This window comes from Zalophus californianus, chromosome 8, assembly GCF_009762305.2.
Source record: "Zalophus californianus isolate mZalCal1 chromosome 8, mZalCal1.pri.v2, whole genome shotgun sequence".
Taxonomy (NCBI): domain Eukaryota; kingdom Metazoa; phylum Chordata; class Mammalia; order Carnivora; family Otariidae; genus Zalophus; species Zalophus californianus.
This window is the reverse complement of record NC_045602.1, coordinates 139,934,804-139,951,036: the sequence shown is the minus strand read 5'-3', so window position 1 is coordinate 139,951,036 and position 16,233 is coordinate 139,934,804. Positions and strand designations below refer to the sequence as shown.

General features: G+C 61.0%; 1 protein-coding gene across 19 annotated transcripts in view; it reads left to right on the top strand.

Moving 5' to 3' along the window:
- Window positions 1-3,476: 3,476 nt before the first annotated feature.
- Window positions 3,477-16,233, top strand: part of KCNQ2 (potassium voltage-gated channel subfamily Q member 2) — a 54,145-nt gene continuing 41,388 nt past the window's right edge. For 13 of the 19 annotated variants that reach the window (XR_003524679.1, XM_027622385.2, XM_027622377.2 and 10 more), the window contains exon 1: window positions 3,477-3,872. Coding sequence is in view for 18 of the 19 variants with exons in the window: in XM_027622385.2 (XP_027478186.1) it covers window positions 3,577-3,872 (296 nt within the window). In the remaining variant the exon portion in view is untranslated. The remainder of the gene's footprint in view (window positions 3,873-16,233) is intronic. The other 6 variants (XM_027622384.2, XM_027622387.2, XM_027622383.2 and 3 more) reach the window with 2 other exon arrangements.

The following is a 16,233-nucleotide window of genomic DNA, read 5'->3' as shown; positions in this document are numbered from 1 at the left end:
ACGGAAAATTCCCTGGAGGGGAGGGTTAGGACTTTCTGTCTGGGTAGGCACTTCCTGTTGTCCAAATTACAAAATTAAGACAACAACAGCCCTGACCCAGGTTAGGGGATTGAGAGTTTGTCTCTTCTCATTTCCCCAAATGAAGTCTTATTTCTCAGGCTGGCGGAATGTCCCCTCTGGCCTCCGCCAGGGTCATCTGTTTTCCTGAGGCCATCATGATTGGGGAAAGAGCTTGCTCATTTTCTGCAGGGAGGAGGTGGGTGCTGGTGAAACAGGAAGGTTTGGTTTTCAGTGTCGCCCCCCAGTGTCCCCATGGTCACTGGCCCAGGGAACTCGAGTGTGGCTGAACACCTGGACGTCAATAACTTCTATGTGACAGCAGGATGTCCACACAATGTCTGGCCAGGGCTGCACGAGGCAGGCTCCGTAAGCAGGTGTCAGAGCTACCCCCACCCCTGCCTGGGAATGGCCAAGGCAGTGTCACTGCTGGCGTCCCTCAGCCAGGGCAAGCAGCCAGCGGAAACCCGTTTCTTCTGGGCGCACTTGCCATGCATCCTGGTATCTTCCCTGTGGGACCCACCATTCTATGTTGTCTGTGAGACTAGGGTCATGACCCCCCAGGGCTGCATCCCAGGAAAGGCCCAGCCCACTCTCGGCCCTGTACCTCTGTGGCAAGAGGGAAAAATCCAAATGTGCTGCAATTTGCAATCCACCACCAGCAGCTGTGGTATCTTCTGACCACACACTGTGGATCGTGTGCCAGGCTCCAGGGGACACGACAGTGGGCAGGGGAGCCAGGCGGGGCAGTGGGTCCTAGCCCTGTGTGGTGAGTGCCCTGATGGGAAGGAAAGATGCAGGAGCACTCTGGGGGCTCTGTGAGAGCTCTGAGTTGGCCTTGCGTGAGACAGCAACAGTGGCCAGGCTAGTTTCTCAGCTCAGTAGTCCGATCTCGGCTGCTTAGTGCAGCCATTGACGCGGGGTTGGAAGGAGGAACCAAGAGGAGAGGCCAGGAGCAGCGTGCTGGGCCTGGGGGCTCTGGGGAGAGTGGCCAGTGCTGGCGGTGCTGAAAGGACAGCACCCAGCCTGGCTGCTCAGCCCTGTGTCCAGGGGAAAGGGTCTCCCCAGACTGGAGAGGGGTGCTGTGTGCATCTGGATTTTTCCACTCCTCTTTTCTGGATCCCGTCAGTTCAGTCTTGGCAAAGATGGCTTGAGCCTGAAAGCTTTCCCATCTATTTTTAAATAAATGAAATTCCTGTCTCTTGCATGGAATTCACCCCAACTGAGCATTTTCAATGAACTGCTTCCCTGGGTTGCAGGGGTGGAGGGCACTGTTGACCAGGTTGCTGACAATAGGGCAATGGTGTGCGTGGCACAAAACTGAAATCATACACGTTCAGTGAGCCAGTGCACTGAAAGGACATACATCCTAAACAGAGGAAACCAAGATTTTCAAGCCTTGGTATGGGAGTCATCTGCCAGAACCTCTGGGAGATGTGTCAGACCTTTCTGGGGTCTGCTGTTTGAGACAAGAGAACAGAGGGCTTGGGGATGCAAAGCTGTACCTGCATCCCTAGCAGGCTCCCCTCCTACCTGGCCGGCGGTGTTCCCGCTGGAGGGGTCTCCCCCAGGAGACTGAAGGCAACCAGTCTCTCCTTAATGTCTCGGAATGCCAGAGAGCCTGGACGTTGCTCCCATCTCAGGGCTCATATGTGTGCAAAAATGATACCTGGGAATTGCTCCTCCTCCCTCTGTAAACCAACCCTACCCACAGGCCCACTCCACTCTCACATCAAGCCCTGAGAAGGGGCTCCCCCAGGAGGGGCCATGCCCAGCTTTGGTGGCACCCCATAGTCTGGGGCTCCCTCTTAACAGGACGAGGGATCACGAGGGCTGCTCAGAGGCCAATGAGTGGAGAGAGCCAGCATGGGTAGCCTCTCTCTTTTTGTGATGTAGGTGGTCATGCCCCTCCCCTTGAACTGACCAGGTGGGCTGCCCCTTCCTCAGCTTGGCTCAGCGGTGGTGCACACACTCGAGAAAACTGCAGCCCTTTGGGGGCACATTGGCTGAATGCTGGGTAGCTAAGGACCAGGCACTGAGGCAGGGCAGTGGGAGTCACAAGCGTGGCCCCTGCGCCGTAGCTGTGTGCACAGGTGTACGTGGGCCATACCTGGCACTCCATCCCCAACATTCTAGATGACTTTCAAATTAGACCATTCTGTTTTCTGTTGGATGTGGAAGAAAAGGCCATATGGCCTCCAGCTTGGGAACTGAAAGGGCAAACCACACAGCTGATCTGGTGCCACGGAGAGTGCTGTTTTATGAACCAAGTTACTGGTGAGGACAGTGCCAGTTACTAAACAGGGCCTACCTTCGTGGACCCCACAGTGCTGGGCAAGGGCGGGAAGAGGCTGGATGTGGTCAGGAGAGGCACCTGCAGCCCGCACCATCCAAGGTGTGCAGAGGGAGGCTTCGGCAAGTAGGGGCATGGTGGATGGTCAGTGTGGAGTGCACAGGGGCCTCTCGGTGGCTGGGGAATGGGTCCTTTGGCTTCCCAGAAGAAGGTTCCAGAAGGACACCCCCCCCCCAACCATGGCTCCCTGGCTAGGGGAGGCAACCTCTGCCTACTCCCCGTCAAGAGGACAGCCTGCCATCTCTGTCCAGAACCTGCCTCCTCCCTCCCTCCTCGGTCCTGGACTATGGCACCAGTGTCCCCCCTGGCCTCAGGCCTCTGTCTTGCCCTGGGGCCCACACTCCCAGGTCCTTTCGGGGGTCTGCAAAAGAAAGTCCAGGCCCCTTGGGGTGAGTCTTTCCGGTCTCACCTCTGGCCACCTCTGCCCCTTTCCCTGCTGCAGAGGCCTCTGCAAACCCTCCCTTTCTCCTGCTCCTCCCTTGCAGGACTCCTCCCAGGTCCAGTTCAGGCCACCTCTTAGGAAGTCTCCCCAGATGCCTCCCTCTACAGTCAGGGGACCAGGGTCTAGGAGGTGCTCATACCTGGCCCACTTAGAGGCCAACACATTAAGGTCCTAGTGGGCTGAGCCTTAGCGGAGGGTCTAGCAAAGGGCCGGTGCCCATCCCTCCGTTCTGCTTCTAGGCGTCCAGTCCAGGGGTCCAGCTGGTAGGAATCCAGCTGGGGCCAGGCGCTGGCAGGGCTTTGGGATCCAAGGGAGAGCTGGGGACCGCTCGGGCAGTGCTCTTACCTGACCAGGGTAAGGCCGGATTCCCTGGTTAGGGCACATGGGGCCGCGGGGAGCGGGGCCCGCCCGGCCCAGGTGGCCAGACGCCCGGAATAGCCAGTCGGGTCCTCATCTGCTCTCTCCCCGGGTCCCCTCCCCTCCCCTCCCCTCCCGCGGCCCGCGCGGCGTCGTCGCAGGGGTTAACGGGGGCGGGGCGAGGCGGCGGGCGGAGCCAGGTGGCCGCAGCGTCCCCGCGCGCGGCCCGGGCCGCAGGAGCGCGGAGCCGCCGCCGCTGCCGCCTTGGCCATGCGGCTCCCGGGCCGGGGGCCTGGGCTCGGGCCCGCGCCGCCCCCTGCGCGCCTCGCCCGCTGAGCCCGCGCCCGCCGGGGCGCCGCCCGGCACCATGGTGCAGAAGTCGCGCAACGGCGGCGTGTACCCCGGCCCGAGCGGGGAGAAGAAGCTCAAGGTGGGCTTCGTGGGGTTGGACCCCGGAGCGCCCGACTCCACCCGGGACGGCGCCCTGCTCATCGCCGGCTCCGAGGCCCCCAAGCGCGGCAGCATCCTGAGCAAACCGCGCGCGGGAGGCGCGGGCTCCGGGAAGCCCCCCAAGCGCAACGCCTTCTACCGCAAGCTGCAGAATTTCCTGTACAATGTGCTAGAGCGGCCGCGCGGCTGGGCGTTCATCTACCACGCCTACGTGTGAGTGCCCACCGCCGGCGGCCGCGCGGGGGGCGCAGGGGCTGCGGGGCACTGCCGGGGCAGTCGGCGCTGGCGGCCCCCGGCGCGCGGCTGCGGGCGGCGAGGGTCCCTGTGCGCCCGAGAGCCCGCGTCGGTTAGGCTGGCGCCCGGGTCTGAGCCTGGCGGACGGTGTTCCTGGCTAAAGCAAAGGGCTGAGATGCGCGTGCGGATCGGAAGGAGTTCTGGGGTCCGGGCGTCCAGGCCGGGGTGGGGGCGCCATTCCCCTACCAGCAGCGGCCTGGTCGGGTTGCATCAGCCCCTCCCCCGCAGGATGGGGGGATGTGCGGCGCCCCAGCCTCCCCTCCTCGGCCTGAGGCCCCTCCCCATGGACGCTGCGCTGAACAAAGGGCCAGCCGGGAGGGAGGGTGGCGCTGCCAGTCCTGCCACTGCATCTGGACCCCTCGAGGCCCCCTTCTGGGCTGGGCTCCCCCCAGGAAGGGGGCAAGGGGTGGGGGCGGGGCTAGCTTACCCGGCCTCAACCCTCAAGCCGCTCGCTCTCCACCTAGGGCGAGCTTCTGGGTTGCTGAAATGGGGGTGGGGGCTGTTCTACTAGGTATTACTTCCCTCCCCCAGCCCAGGGCTCGGGCTTGTTGCCTGTCTTGCCCACCTGCCTGCGCTCCTCCCCGCCCCAGCCTGCATCCCCCAGTCTCCCCTCCACCCAGCCCAGCCCAGCCCTGACCCCTCTGTGCTGTGCGAGCTGGAGCAGCAGGGATATGCCTCAGGCACTGTGCACATCCTGGGCTCTGGAACCCCTCCCTGGTGGATGGATGCCCAGAGGGTCCTGAGCTGGCCAGCCCTGGCCCTGTGCAGGGAGCTCCTGGCCCCCTGGGCAGCTGCAGTGGCCTCAGGCCGGCATTGTGTGCACCTGAATGTTGGTGGGGGCCGTGTTGGGGCAGGAGTTGCTGCTCGTGCGGCCTGTACATGGCAGGCACTCTCCCTCCCATCCCAGCTAGATTGGGCCCGGACTCGGCCATTTTGTATGAAAGAGGCATTTTGGGATGGGAGTGAGGAACGGATTCTGGGAAACCATCTCCAACCCTGTGCCCCCCTGGGATGAGGGGGTGTGTGCCCGTGGACCTGTGAGTGTGTGCTCTGGACAGACCCTCCATGGGATGGGGGAGAAGACCCCAGGGGGGAAATGCCCAGCTGCTGGAGGGGAGGGTGTCCTGGGGGGAGACCACAGCCCTGGCAGGTGACTTGGACACTGTCTCCAGCCCCAAAACTGAGCCACCGTGGGAGGCAGGGGCTTCCCTAGCACCATGAGCATCCCCCCTGCCCCAGCCCCAGTGGGGCAACTCACCCCCTTCCCACGTAGGTGGGCTCAGGCGTGATGTTCATCCTTGGAAGAGCCCTGTGTCTCCTCACCAATTGCCCTCCTGTCACCACCTCTCTCCCCTCCTGCTGGGACCAGCTCTGGTCATCCAGGTCCTGCCCCGACCTCTGGTATGTGGTCAGAGCCCACCCCACACCCCACAGCAGCCAGGTGCCCCTCTCTGGCCTGGGTATGGCTGCCAGAAGGTCTGCTGTGCTTTGGCCCCACATGTCCCTGGCTGGCAGGACATCCTAGGGTCCCCGTCATGTGGCCCCGTCTCCAGCCCCGAGTGGCTTCTCCTGCCTGGGCCTGAAGTGGCCAGCCCCTCTGTGCCTCCCGCCTCCTTGGAGCTGCAGCATCCGGAAAGGGACACAGCTCGGGAGGGAAGGCTGGGTCAGGTTGCTGCTCCCGTGTGTGTGTGTGCGTGTGTCCGTGTGTCCGTATGTCCGTGAGCCAGGACAGGCAGGCTTGTAGCAGGTGGGGGCCCTCCCGCCTGCTCAGCCCCTTCCCGGCTTCCACACTGAGGGCACGGGCTGCCTTGAGCTCCCTTGCCCCAGCTCACTGGCAGGGGGACCCTTCCTGGGGAGCGGGGGAGGCAGGAGGGCAGCTGTTGGGTTAGGCAGTGAAGTCTAGTCTCAGAATCTGCAGGCCCCAGTCTTCGCTCAGGAGAGTGGGCACAGCTGCTCCTTGCCCCCAGGCCTTGGGGAGTTGGGCCGTGTGGGGTAGCCGCTCTCCCAGGGCCGGCCCACTGGACTCCCACCGAACAGTTACACATCTGCTGCCAGTGTTGCTCATCGCCCATCCCCCAGGGCATGGAATTCTCCACTGTCCCGATGCCCCACCCCAAATCAGGACACCTTCACTGCCCTGCTGCTTGTCCTCCGCCTGAGAATGTGGCAACCCTAGGATCCCCTTGCCCAGTGTGGACTGGCTCGTGTCTGTGCATCGTCTAGTTTGCTGGATTCATTAACTAAACCAAGTTCAAGGCCCTCTTCCCTGTCTGGCGCTGGGCCTCCCTGGGCCTGAGGAAGCCTGTGGAGGGCAGGGACCAGGCCTTCTCCATCTGCCTTGGCTGGAAGGGGGTCCTCAGGGCTAGGGCAGCACTGAGCCCTCCTAGGCCACCGTTCTGCTGCTTTTGCCACCAAAGTCTGGCTTCTGGGAGATGGACGTGTGCCAGCCCCTCTGGGTGCCCCAGTGGATCCTGGGGGGCAGTGGCTCTCAGGCAGGGAGGGAGGCGGTTGCCTTGTGGTTCCCCGTCCACCCTCTGGAAGGGGCTTTCTCTGAACTCCTACCATGGCCGTCACTCCTTCCTGGTGTGAGCATCTGGAGACAGGAGCCTCCCCTGAGTCAGGAGGGATCCCACGCTTGCCAAAGTGTGGGGCTGCCTGGGCAGAAACAGCTTGGACCCGCCCCTCCCAGCGTTGAGGCCCCTGGAGGGTCCCTTGCTCTGCCTGGGTGGGTAGACCCTGTCCTAGGTAATGGTTCACCCCAATTTGGGTGGGGAGCCCAGGCTGCACATGGATCCAGGGGGCGGTCGCTGGGGCCCTGGGTGGGAGGGCACACACCCATGTTGTCAGCACTGGGTGGGGCCCTGCATTGAGGAGCTGGGCCGTGTGGGGTGGGGAGGGGTCCAAGTCAGCTCTAGGCAGCCCTGCAGACCCTCCTCCCCACTGCCTGCCCCCCACACCTCGGGCCAGAGTCTCAGGCTTGAGGGTCTGTGCACCCGGAGAGTGGGGGCGTCTGTGTGTAGGAGGGTCTTCTGTGTATAAGATCTAGAGTTTTCATGACTTTCTCGGAGGGGATGTGAGCCTAGGCCGCCCTGGCAGGGATGTGGTCCGGGCAGGTGGGGCTTGCAGGCCTGCTCTGGGCAGGTCCACGGAGGATCCTTTGGGAGCCTGGATCGGGTGTGACCCCCACGCTTGAGGGGAGCCGGGCAGTTACTCCTTCAAGAGGATCCCTCCGCGTGGTTTCTCTGTGGCTGAAGGTGGGAATGTGCCTGTTGTGTGCTGGTCTCAGATGTATCTCCAGGAGCCTGAGAGAGGCCTGTTTTCATTGGTGGGGAAACTGAAGCCAGGCAAGGTTGAATCAGCTCCAGAGCTGTCCCACTCAAGCTGAAAGGAATCTCCACCTTGGAGATGAGAGTTTTGGGGTGCAGATTGCTTGACCTTTCCAACATCTGAAAGCCACTTTGAGTTGTCAGGATGAAACTGGGTTTTAAAATGGGCCGGGTGGCAAATGCTGAGGATGGCTGAGCTTGTGGAGGCTGGGCTCAACGTGTGGCTCACTTTTTGTGCGTTGTTTTCTCTTGGGCTGGGCCACCAAGCCCTCTCTGTCCTCAGACGGCACCTGCTTTGGGGTCTGTGCTAGGGGCTGCTGCGCCTGGCGTGGTCTCCTGCTACGCCGCAGCAGGCTGGGGTCCAGGGCCTCGGGGCCTGCTGCGGTCCCTTGCGGGGGGACCTTGGCTAACCCAAGTGGGGTCACACTCTTGGCTTGCACAGGCCACCTGCTGTCCCCTCTTGCTTGTCTGCTGCCGGTGGGCCTCCCGGGGGGCAGGTGGAGCCTCTGCCCTCGGCCTTGGCCCTGAGTGTTGGCCACTCTTTTCCTTGGTCTGACCGCATTTGAGGGTCGAGTGTGGCCCAGGGAGGCAGCTGGGGTCCTTCTGCTGACAGAGCATTCTGTTTCCAGAAGGAGGCTGGAGTCTGCGTGGCTGTGTTTTCAACTGCTTTCAAGTCGCAGACCTCTCTCCATCCTTGGGGAGAGAGTATCCCCGAGAGTCGGAGAACCTTATGGAAATTTCCCCAAAGGTGGGAACGCCAGGAGAGTTGTGGTTTCTAGGGAAACCGGGGCTGACCAGACATCCTCGTTGGCCTGGAGACCTCAGGCCTCCTTGCAGGATTTCTTACCCTCACCAAGTAGTTTAAAGCGAGATCAGACCCTGACGATACAGTCCCGTCTAGCATCCACTGTGTCCACTGTGTCCACTGTCGCGCTGTGGAGTCCCCCACGCACCTGTCTCTGCAGGCCGGTAGGGTCGGCGGGAAGCTCAGTACTCAACAGCTTCCCAGGTCGGAGCGGAAGGAATCTCGGTTTTATCAGACGTCTGTACAAGTCAAATATTCCAATTCCAAAGACTTGGAAGGAGTTGGCCAGCGATGTGGGCACGGCTGTGCGTCGGGGACCCTTGGACCCCAGATGCCACCATGATGTGGTGGGAGGCCCAGCCCCGTGTCTGACAAGACTTAAGGCCCAGCATGTCTTCGAGGGAGCGGCTTACGTCCAGTCGTGGATGGAGTGCGTCTTGAGGGTATTTCACAGCTTGTTTAGTTTATATGTTAACCCACAGGCCTTGGTTAATCTCTCTGTTCCTGCCTGTCCAGGACGCAGGCCCCGTGCCTCTGTGCGTGGCCATCACTCAGCAGATACCCTGGGTCCCTGCCGGGGAGAGCCATGGGACTAGCCTTGAGGAGTGGGCTCTCTAGCTGTCCCGAGGAAGGAACAGGGTCCAGAGGACTGAGCTCCTTGGGGGCATTTCATGGAAGAAACCAGCAGCAGGGTCTTGGGTTTGGGGAGGGCAGGCCCCTCAGGGTAGAACCTCTGTACAGGACGGTGGGAGGGCATGCAGCACGTGTCCTGTGGCCTCTGAGAATCCACAGGAGGTTGGACAGGCAGGTGGGGCCAGGGGCCAGGCCTGGGGTTCAGGCCCTGTCCTGTTCAAAGGCTCAGGACCGTGGGTGGGCCCTGGGCTGGACGCCTTGGAGAGGCGAAGCTTAGGAAGGACGTTGGTTCCTGACTTCTGGTTATTGGAGACTGTGCCCGGATACCCCGAATGTGCCTCCTGTTAAATATTCTTGGGTACAAATGTAGGATCGTTCCTGGATGGACATTGCTGGGTACACGTGTTAAGAACAGACATCCCCATGTTAACCCCACAGGGGTCACCCTGTCTCAATTTCCACTGCTTGTTAGGCGTGTCACTTAAGTGGCTCACTATTTGTGGCTTGATGTTATCTGGAGATGGTTTGGAGGGCGTGTTTGGGTGAAGGACGGATAGTGGGGGGGACCCCTGGCTCTGGGTTAGCCTGACTGGGCTCCTGCCTCCACCGATGCCCCCAGACCTTGGACCCCAAGTTTCCTTGTCTGTAACGTGGGCTAATAATGCTGTGTTTACTTTCTGCGAGTCATTGACTGGATGCTCGGTGTGTGACGCCCCCAAAGCTCGTGGCCGTTGCTCTTAGGTCTCCATGGCTTGGTTTAGCAGAACGAAAAGCCTTACCTAGCATAGACACTGGACAGCCAGGCGGATGGAGGTTGGCCCGTCTGGACAGCTCCCGCCCCTCAGCCCAGCCGTGGCAAGCCCACAGTCCCAGTGGCCAGTGGCTGGGCCTGGATCAAGAGGTTTGTGGCTGCTGGTAATGAGGCCGCACACTTAGATGTGGGGCCCCATCTGAGGCTTCAGACGTTTGCTTGTGTGTTTGTCCCGGGGGACTGGCCATTTTCCTGAAGGAATTTGCTTGCTCTGCAGCTGCCTGGGTATCGGGACACGCCTTCTGTTCACGGCTGAAAGGCGCACATTGCCAGCATCCTGAGCCTCCAAACACCGAGGCAGGAGCGTTTTTGGCTTGACAAGCAGCTCTGCAGGCAGGTTGTACTGATGGGGTCCCCGAGGACCGCTGGCCTCTGCCTGGGTGTCCTGACCAGCCCCCACTGTCCTTGGCTGAGTCGTGTGGGGACCTCAATCCACGCAGGCCTCAAGGCGGAGCCCACCCCCGGCTGCCCTGTCCGCAGAGCGTGGGAGCTGCCTCCAGGCTGCTTTCTCCTGCAAAAGGGCTGGAGCTCAGCTGTGCTTTCTGACAGCGATGTGCTGGCAGCTCCAGCACCTCTTACCACGGCTCCGGGTTTGTGGCGATGCCCCGGCCACCGTGGGCGGAGGAAGCGTGTCTTCCTGCTGGGGCTGCGTGGCACCGGTCCACCTGCCCAGCAAAGCCGGAGCCGCTCAGTTGACCCCGAGGTGGAAAGAAAAGGGTCGTGCAGACCTGAGGTCGTCCCCAGAGAACAGCGTCTTCCGTGTTGGGGGAGGGTTTTGAACAAAGCACTTGTTCTGGAAATGACTCAGTTTTGTGCCTTGCCCCTGGGCCCCACACTCTGCAGGGGTCATGCATCCCACTGACCCCCGCTGCGGTGGTACAGCAGTGGACCCCGAAATGAGCTTGCTGTCCCTGATTAGTTCCTGCGGAGGTGGGTGCGTGTAGGAGAGGGTCAGTGGCGGACGTGACTTTGCCTAAAGCCTGTCTCTTCCTTATGTGAATTTAAAAAGCTGTGGCGAGGGGTGCCTGGGTGGCTCAGTTGGTCAACGTCTGGCTCTTGGTCTCAGCTCAGGTCTCGATCTCGGTCATGAGTTCAAGTTGCACGTTGGGCTCCACGCTGGGTGTGAAGTCTACTTAGCAAAGCTCATGGCCAGAGTCGGAGGGGAGGTGGTCCTGGGGTTGTTCAGCAAGTGGACTGGTCTGGAGTTGGGCAGAGGGAGGGCTAGAGTTTCTGTTGTTTGAAGCCAGTCTAGATCATGCCTTTAATTCATCCAGAAGGACAGGGCTGAAGAGCTTGGGACGACAGTGCCCCTGGATTGGGAGCACTCTGGCTGAGCTGGGACCTGCATTCCAAAGGCTCTGCCAGATCCAGGGCCTCCCAGGGGCACCTGGAAGGTCAACATTTCCAGAAGAATAAGGTGCTTCTAAAATGATTTGCTCTAAGTATGTTTGCATGGCTTTCTCTGCAGGAGTCTGGCTGAGCGTGCCAGGATGGGTCCTTGTTGGGAGCCCATGGGGATGAGGCTGGGGACTCATTGTAGGGACGGAGGGCCCGGCATGGTCACCGACAGGCACCCTCTGCAGGTCTGAGTGCTGATTAGGGAACCACTTGTCAGCCCTGCTGTGCACCCAGCCTCACCCATTCCTGGTGGAGGGCGGGGAAGTTGGTCCCCGTAGGGCAGGGATGCAGGTCTCTGTGTGGGGCTGAAGCTAATGTTTCCTCCTCCTTCCTGGGCCCTGGTTAGTGAGGGTCTCGGTCATGGGGGTGGTCAGGTCTTGGAAAGGGGGTCTTCTAGCCTTTCTTTGAGTCTCGGACGATAGGAACAGGATTGTTCGCAGGTGCTCCACACACCTGCTGTCAGTCAGCCCCCAGATGCTGAGGTCAGGGTCCATCATGGACCCAAGGCCACTTGAAGACACGTGGGGCAGCTGGGATTCAGGCCTAGCAGGTACTTCTCCAGCAGCCCCCATATATGGCATGGAGACTTCTGCTTTTGGGGGGGTGACCTGCCCGTGGAGGGGTCTGGCTCCTCCCCAGCCACCAGCTGCCCACAACCTTGGTCCCACTGCTTAGCATCTGAGGTTGGCTGAGGAGAGGAGATCCTGGGGAGGGCAGGCCCTGCCCTCCGGCGGCTCTGTGCAGAAGCCGTGAGGGTTGGGGCCACCGCTGCTTCTCTCGGGGGAACTGGGGATGGGTGTGTTACAGGCCAGCCCAGAGTCTGACCTCGTCTGCAGGATGTGCTCCAGAGCTGAGCGTTACTAGGCTCTACCCGTTACCCGACTTGAATAAAATTAGGTTTCTAATTCTTTTGGATTACTTGGAATAATTTTGTAACTGTACAGAAAGTCCTAATGGGAGTCATTAGGAACAGCGTCCCCAGATATCCCTCCATCATCTGTGATGGCGGCAGGTTGGCAGCTCGCAGTGAACCTGGCCGCAGAGCATCCTCCTAGATGGCTCCTGGCCATGTGCGGAGTGCCGCCATCCCCCGCCCAGCCCGCTCCCTCCCCTAGGTCTCATCTGGTTTGCTTTTTCATTCCACGGAACTCGGAACTCGACAGTTTAGAACGCCTGAGTTTGCTTTTTTATTCAGGCTTGAAAAATATATTTGAAGGGTTCATAGGAGGAAAAGGCCAGTTTCTCCTGGGACCCCAGGCTGGTGGGGTGGGGGGGAGGTGGGGAAAAGCTTTGGGAAGCCCAGAGAGAAGCCGGTTCAGCAGAAGTAGGTATGGAAGTGGGAGGAGCTGTCTCTGGCTGGTAGGCCTGGCTGGGTCCATGGGAGTTTAGAAGTGTGTTGAGCCACAGAGACAGAGCCTCATTGAGCCTCCCACAGGAGGGCAGAGCCTGACCCAGCTGTTTTTCATGGGGCAGAGCAGGGAAGTGGGAGCATTTTGGAGCTTAGGTCCCAGGTGGGCCTGGGAGGGCCCAGGCAGGTGAGGCAGGAGAGGGTGCTGGCCATGGTTCTGAATGTGAGTCCGCGGGCCTGGCTCCTCAGGGACACTGGACGAGGCCCCCGGAGCTGGCTGGCGCTGGGAAGGGGCTGGGTGGCCAGCATAGGTACCGCAGCCCCTGCCCTGGACTGCTCGCTTCCGTCTCCAGATTTAGCCGCTGGTGCTTCCGGGGTTCTTTCCTCCCAGTTGGCATTCTTGCCGGCGTATCCAAGAGGGTCCTCTCTGATGTGCGTGGTTTAATTAGCTGAAAGCCGAATTAATATGGCATGTCCCGAAATCAGGTGCTTCATCGCGGGCAGCCCTATGTGAGCCCAGACAGCGCTGCCCGATCTGAGCGAGGGGCATCAGCAGCTTCTGAAAGAAACACTTGGGGATGGTGCTTTATCTTCTCTGATGACAAAAATAATACACACCCATTGTAGGAAGTTGGGGAGATGCTGACAAACACAGGAAGAACATTTGTCTCCCTGATTTATTTTCAAGCATCTGTGCCCATCTAGGCATTTTTTAAACAAGATAGGATGCAGACTTCTATCATCCTTTTCCATGTTAGAGACGTATTGTGGAATTTCCCCATGGAATTAGATGTGTGTTTGGCGAGTTGTTGGGCTTTGTCTCTGAGAAGAGCTCCTCAGAGGGGAGGTGACAAGGGTCCCGTCCTGACTCCCCTCACCTTGTGCCCTTGGTGGCTTGTAGCTTGGGAGGAGACAGTGCTGTGGGCTCTGGCCTGGAGAGTGGACCCCAAGCCCATGCCTGGTGGCCATCCAGGGGGAGGACTGGCCCAGGAGGAGCTGTGTTAAAAAGAGGTCCACCTGGGGGTGAGCTCTCTGTCGCTGGCCGGGGGCGTGTGAGTGGAGTCCAGGAACACGCTCACTGGGATGTTTTTAGGGGACCATGTGCCGGAGCTGTGGGCCCTGGGAGCATGCGGACGGGTCCAGCCCAGGAGCCAGCTGGAGGGTCTTCAGGAAGAGTCTGGGGGAGACTGACACTGGGGGCATCGGGCCTGGCTGTCCCATCAACCTCAGAGGGCAGCAGGGTGGGGAGGCCAGGGTGCGAGGGGCCCTTGATCAGGGGCATCACGTTGGGGTGGCCTGAGCACCTGAATGGGTTCCTGGGCATGTGAAGGGAACGTGGGATGCTGTTCTGTGGGGTGTGGTCCTCCTGACCGCCCTGTTGAGCACTTTGCCCCCAAGAGCTAATGTCTCCTCTGCAGATGGCAGGTTCTGCTAATTGTGTCCGGACCCTGGAGCTCACAGCACACTGTGCCGCCTCAGGGGGCCCCTCCTCACCCTGCTCCTGCACCAGGCTCCCCTGTGATTGTGCAGATGCACTGTCCTTCCCCAGTCCTCTGCCGTTCTTTGTGGGGCATGGCCTTGTGTTTCGTGAGCTGCGTCAGCCCCAGTGTGGGTTCACGTGTGGTCAGGTTCCCCAGAGAGGGCCACGCCCCTCCTGGTCTCAGGACCCCCATGCTCTGCCTTTAGAAGCCCTCTGGGTCCCTCTGAGACACGGGCCTCCTGTCCACGGGCCCCTTCTTGACCCCTTGCTCCTGTCCTTTTCAGCGGTGTCTGGAGATAGCGCGGCATGCACCATTGAGCCTTGTCTGAGTGGGGCTGTGGGCCGCTCTCCAGCCGGATCGACCTCAGGGGGGCTGTCTTGGTCGTCATGTGTCAGGATGCCTGCCCCACCCCTGTGTGTGGGTTCTGTGTAGTTGGGGGCCAGCTGAGCAGGGGAGGAGCTGAATGGACGCCTGCTTGGAGGGTACCAGCATAGCAGGGCTGGGCAGCCGGTCAGAAACCTGGGGACAAGGAAGAGGCAGCCCTATGAGGGATGTGCAAGCAGAAAAGAGCTTCAGGCAGTAAGAACAGTGTGTGCAAAGGCCCTGGGGCAGGGAGCTGGCTTGGGGAAGCTGAGAAATAGACAAGAGGGGAGCAAAGTGCACTTCCTATGGTCTTGGTGGGGGCGTGGGGGCCTTGAGAACTTGGGCTTCTGATGGGTGAATGGCTAGGGAGACATGCAGAACTCCTGACCTGCATAGCTCCCTGTCCTGAGAGAGCCCATGGCCAAGGTCTCAGAGGGACACTGGCCATCCTGGGGTCACTGGCCAGTGGGGGGCATCAAGGAGTCCCTGAGAGCACCTTCCTGCCGTGGGTGTTAGGAGAGGGAGGGGCATTAGTGTGAAAGGCCTGGCTGAGGAGTGGCCCTGGGGGCCAGTTGTGGGAGGGGCTGGAGTGGGGTGGGGGTGGGGTACAGGCAGGCCAAGGTGGGGGCCTTGGTGCCGAGCCAGAGGCTGGATCTTCTGAGGGGCTGGGGCTTTCTGGGTTGTGGCTTGCCAGGCACGAGGCATGTATTGAGCACTTGCTGTATGTGAGGCACGGTCCCAAGTGTTCACTTGGCACCTCCCCACGGCCTTCGGCTGAGGTGGGTGCTCCCGAGAAGCTTCCATCCTCGGATTCACAGGCTCAGGTGGGAGGCCGGGCTAGCCTAGGGGGTCTGGGGGGAGTGCCCCCGCGGGTGAGCCTTGGCTCCAGAAGAGGATCTCGGGAGGGTGGCCTCCTCCTCTGTCCAACCCTGGCGGGATCTCACAGTGAGATCCTTCACGTCTGGTTTAGGCCTGGAGCGGCCGTCAGCAGTCCAGCTCTCCGTCACTCCTGGGGATTGGAAGTGGCAGTGGGTCCGGGAGGCAGAGCAGTTTATTAGGGGCGAAATTAGATTCCAGGTCCTAATGGGTGAGGCGGGCAGGAGGCTCCCGGGGGCCGGGCGGCGAGTCTGGACTGGAGGGCCTGCTGTGGCCTCACGCTGGCTGATGCTCACTCAGCCTGAGCCCCGCTGGGCTTCTGGGCCACACAGCCCCCAGGGAGGCACAGACGTACTGTGGTTTCTGCAGGGGAGAGGGTGCTCAGGCTCTGTGCAGTGAGCTGCTCCTGGGCCTCTACTCTCCCATCTTACAGATGGGAGAGAGCATGTTCTGTCTTTAGTCATGTGCCTGGCACATAGTAGCCTTGCTGTGAATGCTAGCCGGGGGGGGGGGGTGGGGCGCTTGATGTCAGAGATCCTTCCCCATCTTCCAGAGAGCAGCCGGTCAGGGCTGGGGGCAGTGGTGTGCTGACGGCCTTCTCCCATCCCTTCTGTGAACTCTTAAATGTTTATTTCATTACATATGGAAATGAGATTAATAGCCCCGGCCACATCCCCTGCCTTAGTCTTTGGGGGCAGCAAAGGTGTCCAAGGTGTGGGCCCGGCCGCAGGGGCTTTTGTCCTGCCTCTGCTGAGGCACCCTCCCTGTGACCTCAGGAATGAGGTGGCAGAGGCTCTGCCCTATTTTTCCAGAAAGTAAATATTCTGTGCTGTCAGATGGGGCGAGGGTGTGGGAGGGGCAGACGGAAGCAGAGGAGTGTCTCCCTGGAGGTGGGGGCCGCCCCCCGCTCAAGTGCAGGGGCAGGCAGAACACACATGTGCACACACCTGCTCGGTGCTCCCCACGGCCGGCTGACCTGCGCGTCTCCACCGCCCTCTGTCCCTCGTCCCTCCCGTCAGCTCCTGTCTGCTCTGGGCCCCGCCCTGTGCTGGCGCCCCATGCCTCAGAATCCCAGCACTCAGACTCCTGCCCGGCCTCTCTGCTCGGAGCTCAGGCTGTGGCTCAGGTCCCTCCTGACATCTGGCTGAGGTCTCTCCTGCTGCTGGGTGAACACAGTCTGCTTGCCGTGGGCCCCGGGCAGCGCTGGCAGGCACCCAGGCTGGGTGTGCGTCAGACGAG